This window comes from Monopterus albus, unplaced genomic scaffold (genome assembly GCF_001952655.1).
Source record: "Monopterus albus unplaced genomic scaffold, M_albus_1.0 scaffold120.1, whole genome shotgun sequence".
In the NCBI taxonomy this organism is placed as follows: Eukaryota; Metazoa; Chordata; class Actinopteri; order Synbranchiformes; family Synbranchidae; genus Monopterus; species Monopterus albus.
In genome coordinates this window covers 909,888-916,436 of record NW_018128000.1, presented here as the reverse complement: position 1 = coordinate 916,436, position 6,549 = coordinate 909,888, and the positions used below count along the sequence as shown (strand labels likewise).

The 6,549-nt window shown below is 38.3% G+C and overlaps 1 protein-coding gene across 1 annotated transcript in view; it reads left to right on the top strand.

Moving 5' to 3' along the window:
- Positions 1-4,545, top strand: part of r3hdm4 (R3H domain containing 4) — a 12,949-nt gene extending 8,404 nt beyond the window's left edge. Inside the window, exons 2-7 of the mRNA XM_020612030.1 lie at positions 1,025-1,182; positions 1,443-1,564; positions 1,973-2,146; positions 2,755-2,840; positions 2,959-3,014; positions 3,385-4,545. Coding sequence (XP_020467686.1) covers positions 1,025-1,182; positions 1,443-1,564; positions 1,973-2,146; positions 2,755-2,840; positions 2,959-3,014; positions 3,385-3,488 — 700 coding nt within the window. The 3' untranslated portion in view covers positions 3,489-4,545. The remainder of the gene's footprint in view (positions 1-1,024; positions 1,183-1,442; positions 1,565-1,972; positions 2,147-2,754; positions 2,841-2,958; positions 3,015-3,384) is intronic.
- The last annotated feature ends 2,004 nt before the right edge of the window (positions 4,546-6,549 follow it).

Below are 6,549 nucleotides of genomic sequence, written 5' to 3'. Positions count from 1 at the left end.
GGAGTTTAAATATAAATATAAATGTATGTGTCATTCAAGATACATGCAAGAATAAGAGATTGAATCAAGAATGCAGGAAGGAAACACTGTTTTATATTTTCTGTGTTTTACTTGTCTGGTGCAGAAATGAATCACCTATGTAGAGATACTGCTTGCAGCCAATGATGCATGAAATTTTTTGTATAAGATGATGTTATGGGGTAGGACTGGATAAGTCTGACTTCTTCCTACTCCATTCAAACATGTACTAGGTATAAGCAAACTGATTCTGGATTAGCATTGGTGGGATCTGTGTAATTATGTGTGTGTTGATGTCATTTGTTCTGCATGTTTGAAAGAATAAATCAAATCAAATCAATAAATCAATAAATCAGAGGAAACACAGCACAGTAAAGGAGAAATATTTACCCTAAAGCTCTTAACTTTCAGGTGCCTGATGGTCATCTTCACATTCCATAGCCACTTTAGATGTTTGGTGTATTGCTTTTTTTCCTTGACTGTCTTACCAAACAGTGACAGGACTATGCTGTAATGATACTGTATTGACAGTGCAAATTTTATTAGAGAAAATATTGATTTGATTTGATTGATTTGATTTGATTTATTCATTCAAGCATGTAAAACAGTTGATATGTCAACACATGTAATTTCACACATATCCAACAATCCAATATCAATTTACTTATACCTAGTACATGCTTGAACGGAGTAGGAAGAAGTTAGACTTATCTATTAAGTCCTAAGCAATATTTCTACATAAATAATTATCCTCTACACCACACAAGTAATATACTACAGAATTATTACAGTGTGTTAACATTCTACATAATTACATTCATTCATTACATTCTACTAGGTAGAGTAGTTTTAAAGTATATGCAGTTGGTATGCCAAACAGTTACAAGTTAACTACATCCCTTCAACATACAGCAACTCAAATGAGATCTGAGGAGTTGGTAATTCCCTCTTAATGATTTATTTGACTTAACTGGCTAAATTGACATCTAGTCCTCTGTGTTCCCAGCCTGATAGAGGAGCGTAAATGCACCTCCCTGCCCAACTCTCCCGCCAAGCGAGTGTCCCCCACCAAAAAGAAGCAGTTCTTTATCAATCAAGCCATCCGCAACTCTGACCTCACTCCTCAAGCCAAAGGCAAGAAGAGCCTCCGCCGTCAGGAGAACAGTAAGCTCTCATTTCACATGATCAGATTAGAAAACGCTGTTAAAGGGGAACTCCACCAATTTCACACATCAGAGTATGTTTACGGGTCCTGGGGAGTACTACTGCATATGTGTTGAGTTGCACAAAGTCTGAAAAATTTCCTTAAGTGTCACTTGAACATGTGACACACAGAAGTATGTTTTGTTTTCTAAAGAATGAACCACTCATGAATCTGCCATTCACATTTTGTTCATATCACAACTGGCATTCTATCTCTTCAGCACGCTACCTTGCAAATCTTATTGAGAGGGACGAGTGCTCCAAAGATGATCTGGAAGTTTGCAGTAACCCAGCCATCCCATCCATCTTCACTGAGGCCTGCACCAACAGAAACTACATAGAGGTAAATCAGCTATGTTCCCCTGCTTTAAAGCTATGTTTGTATTTTTAAAAAATATAAATTATGTTGAGGCCGTTTCCGTCTTCAATAGGATATATATAGTAATTTGCTCTAGTGTGAACCCTGGCTCGGTATTGGTTGAGGTTTTGTTCACTCTAGACCTGTTGCATGTCAACCTGCAGTTTATCTAATTTAATTAAAAGAGTCCACTATTAGCTTTAGCTATTTCTGAAGCATCCTACAGGCATACTGACCTTTTTGGTGGGATTTTTAAGCCTTTTACAAAAACGAAAGATATTAGAGCTTCACTTATATCTGTGATCCAGGCCTGAGGTCAAATTTATAAGCACCCAATAAACTAATTCTTAACTTTTAAACTGACTAGTCTTTCTGTATGTTCTGGTCTTTCAGCCATGGAATGACTTCATGAATTGCTCTGGTGAGGAGCAGGAGAGGCTGTTGTCTCTGTTGGAGCAGGAGGAAGCCAAGAAGAAAAACACCAGCCGGCTGCTCAAAGACCAGGACTGCTTTCAGAGGATCGATCGCAGGCTGCGAGTAACTCTGAAACGGAAGCAAATCCCCATGGTGAGTGTCATGTCTTCTACTCATTGTGCTTGGAAACTAAATGTTTGGTCACTGATCATGTCATTTGCATGGATCAAGATTTATGTACAGTACATGGTAGGAGTCTGTTTATGCACAGGAGCTTTTCACATGGAACCAGCAAATTCTTGGCATTTCTGCTTTACAATAATAAATAATCAGAGTAGTTGCTTATTCCTTTTTCAACAATAGGTGAATCGATTAATAAACTTTCAGCTCTACCCTGGCTATTTGGGACTGTTTTGAAAACAGTGACACTCTTCCAAATTTTGACCACAGCACTGGTTATTGTGTAGCAAACAAGATTTACCCTGATTGTCAAGCAGGTCAATTTGCTAGAGCCTCTTGTAATCTAATTGTATCCTATGAAAAACTGAAGAGAATGTGCAAATTCAGTATTTCCTAGTTCTTATTAATGGATGGAAGAATAAGTACAGGGATGTGAAAGCAGTCATAACTCACTGAACAAGCCTGCTGAAGTTTAGTATTTTGCTTGAGCACAAACATGCACATGAGGACATATGACCTGTATGATGTAAATCTGTCTGACATCTTCTTTGACAATCACCACTGTGTTTTTCTACTTGCAGGGAACTCTGGAAGTACTTGAGGAAAACCTTCTGAGTTTCTTCAATGCTCAGCCTCACTCAGTTTACACCACCAACCTCGCTAGCAGGTAGAACTCCTCCTTCTCTATTTAGGGTATCTATAAGTCTTAAAAACTGAATTCAGTTTTGTCAGAAAAAGGACTTAGATGGTGTTAGATGTTTCTGTTGTTTGTGTTTGTGAATCAGTTTTGAAAGACTGCTGCTTCATGCCATCTGCCAGTATATGGACCTCGTCTCTGCAAGTGAGTGGAAACACATACTAGACACACTGGACCTGTATATCAGAATAGTCAGACTCAAATATGATTGAGAATCCTGCCTGGACCTCAGACAGGATTTCTGTTTTTCTGCTTGTGCAGCCATACAAATATCCACAGCATTAGTATTTGTTCAGTGACATATTTTCAGATTTTGTTTTCCATTTAAATGCAGTGATGTTTCCCTCCCAGTAAATGTGTGTGGAGAATAATTATGAACTGGTGCTTCTTCTCTGCACAAATAATAGGAATATACAGAGGAAAACAACAAATAAATACATTTAAGCATGCCTTTGGTAAAATTTTGAGAAAAAAACAGAGTCACATGAGAGTGTTTAACGTTTGTTACCCTCAGGCACAGACTACAAAGGGACACGTCAGACTGAAGTGGTGAACAAACAAGACGAGTTTCTGCCTCCTACGCTTCTGCTGTCTGCCTACCTGGAGCAGATGAGCTGAGACCAGCACCACATTCTGTGACCCCGTTTCCTCCACAGGGCTAAGCTGCAGGCAGGAGCTGTGAGAGATGTAGACCAGGTGCACAGTCTGTACATAATATCTATAAAGTCCATCACGCTTAGCAAACAACTGAAAGATGCCCATTTCCTCCTGGTTGTCCTTTGGTCTCTGTAGTGAGTTTTCCATTAATTTTAGCTATAAACAAATCTGGCATTGCATAAATTCTAAATGTTACATGATAAATATTATAAATAACTGTAGGTATGTTAACATGCTAAAGTCAGCAGTCAGCTCAGGCCAAGTACAAGAGGTCGACACATCTGAGGCTGAAAAGGCACAAACTGATAAGTCTGACAGAGGTGAGTCCGTGAAGTCCTAACATTGCCACTGTGCAAAGAACAGCCCATTTGGATTGAACCAAACACACTCTTCTTGCCAAAATTTATATTTTCTAAAATTAGTACAGTTGTCAAAGCAGTTTTCTTCTATCCACAAATGTCACTTTCTGGCGTATAATGCAAAGTATCATGGACCACGACCTAGTTTAAGAATGAACAATCTACTCTTTCCATCCATAGGTGGGGATTAAATGAGTTTCTTTTGTTTCCCTAGCTTTTAAAGTACTTACATAAATATTAATATAATAATGATGAATCATTCTTCACACTGGGACAGTGTGGTAATCTCATGATCTAATTTGTGACAAGGACTGAGTTAAATGAATTAGCTACATTTTGGTGATCAGGCCTGCATACACTGTACACAATACACATACAGTACACAAAGGCTAGTTTTTCTTTTTGTTGACATTGTGTAGGACCTGATCATTGCCTTTCAAATTAATAGACAATTTACCATTGTCTCCTTTTACAGTTCAAATAATAACATTTCAAAATATAAGTTCGAACATCATACACCTACACTCTCACAGTTTACTGCCATGTCATTTCAATGTAGAGGCCCCTTGTCACTGTGACTTTAGAGTTCTCTGAGACGTTAGTTGAGTCATGAAATGACAGAGAAGACAGTTACGATGCGTCGTATGCACCATTTACTGAGCCAACAGGGAAGGCTTGTATGACTGGCAAAGAATAAGATTACTTAATTTTCCATCATTAGAACCTCAAATGTGTCATTCAATATGGGCACTGCATACCACAAGTCTGGATTTGGTGATATTTCAATGTTAACGTCAACATCTTACCCCACTGACTGGTAAGATCTTGGCTGTGAACTCGTGTTTAATATTCATTTCAAGACAGCACAAATGCATAGCTGTAAATAATGACAATATAAGCCTAAAAAGTAAAGGAACATTTACTTGGAACCCATTTCTACTGTCTAAAGTCTCAGATGTCCGACTCTGTTTAGGCTGTAGAGCTGCTGCATCAAGAAATGCATCACTGCCTGAAGGATTAGCCTGTAGGATTCGTGTAAGCGATGAGGTATGAAGCATGAATATTAATAATCCCCCCCTATTCTGTGCACAGACACATGACTCATCATTGTAGGTTGTCAACGGTGTTAAGTAACTTAAGTAAAATTCTTGGAAGTGAAGTTATTCTTATGTATAGGAAGTTACAGTTTCTTCAGGGCCTGCTTTGCGGAGTTTGTTATCTTTCTCGGTTAGTTTTGTCTGGCCGTGTAAACTCCTGTTGTGTTTCAGCTGCATTTTCCAGTCATCATCAGAAGGATACGTTTACATTTCAGTTAGTCAAACTGTCTATCGATCAAGTATCCAAGGTGCAACTGTTATTTCGTTCACAGTCGGTGTTCAAGGAGACGATAAGGAACTATACTATTGTTAAAAACTGCTAGTGGCCCTGTATCATTAGATTTATTCCTTAGTTGTTAGTGCACAGTGTTCACTCAGTGTGCATTTAACACATAACTGCAATGTTTAAGGCCTCTTTACTATATGAACTGGTGATCTGCTTTGTGTGTATATGTTCAGTGGATGTGTTACACTGTGGTAAAAACCTGCTGAGTTTTTACTCTTAGGGATGTTCCATCTCCATATCAACATCAGCAACCTAGAAAAGCACTTCTGCCTTATGAAGACAAGTGTCGGTTTTGTGTACATATATTTCTACATTTGTACTTACTGTCGTATGCAGTGTAACAAAACTGGACTTGGTGCATTTTGTCAACAACCAAAGTTTATGCATTTGTTGCATGGAAATCCAACTTCTCAGGCTTTCAACATCTCACTCTGAATGTCTGAATGAAATCTAGTGGTTTCACATGGTGTCATGTTCAGTGTACTGTATACTTTCTCCAGGATGGATTCACCTAAATCATATTCACCTCAGCACCCTGGGATGCTGCCAACTTTTTACATAGGAAAATAGAAATAGTTGTGCTGTAAATAAATGAACTGAGATAATTGACTTGTGCCAACATTTGGACTGAAAAGTCTGTAATAGCTGAAAGCTTTATACACTAGATTGGAATGTGCATATAATGATCTGTGTGTGCTACAGTACTTGTTTGTATTTATTACTGCAACTATTAAATCAATTAAAACATTTTTCTCATTTCATCATCTCCTTTTAACTAAAAAATGCTGTCTGAGAAGACAGACTGACAGTAACGTTAATAATAGCCCACCCCAAAAATCATCAATTACAACAAAATCTTGGTATGTATTCAAAAGTAAAATTACAGACATATTGGCAGCAAAATGTACTAAAAGTATCAAATGTTAAAATACTGTTATGTAGAATCCTGCGTTTCAGTTTTGTGGTTAACATCAGGGTCCCTGTTCACCATATCGAAGGCTAATGTCACCGGTGTGGCTCACTGATGTTTTTAAATTGTTTTGGGCAACAACGGAGCTGTATTAGGCTTTGGATACACAGATAATACTTGTTAATAAGATGTACAAAGATTTGGTTATGAGCTTTTACATCAAATTTATTGTCAACAAGAACAAATAGACTAAACCATCCATCCATTTTCCTCCGCTTATCCGGGACCGGGTCACGGGGGCAGCAGTCTAAGCAAAGATGCCCAGACTTCCCTCTCTCCAGACACTTCCTCCAGCTCCTCCGGGGGAATG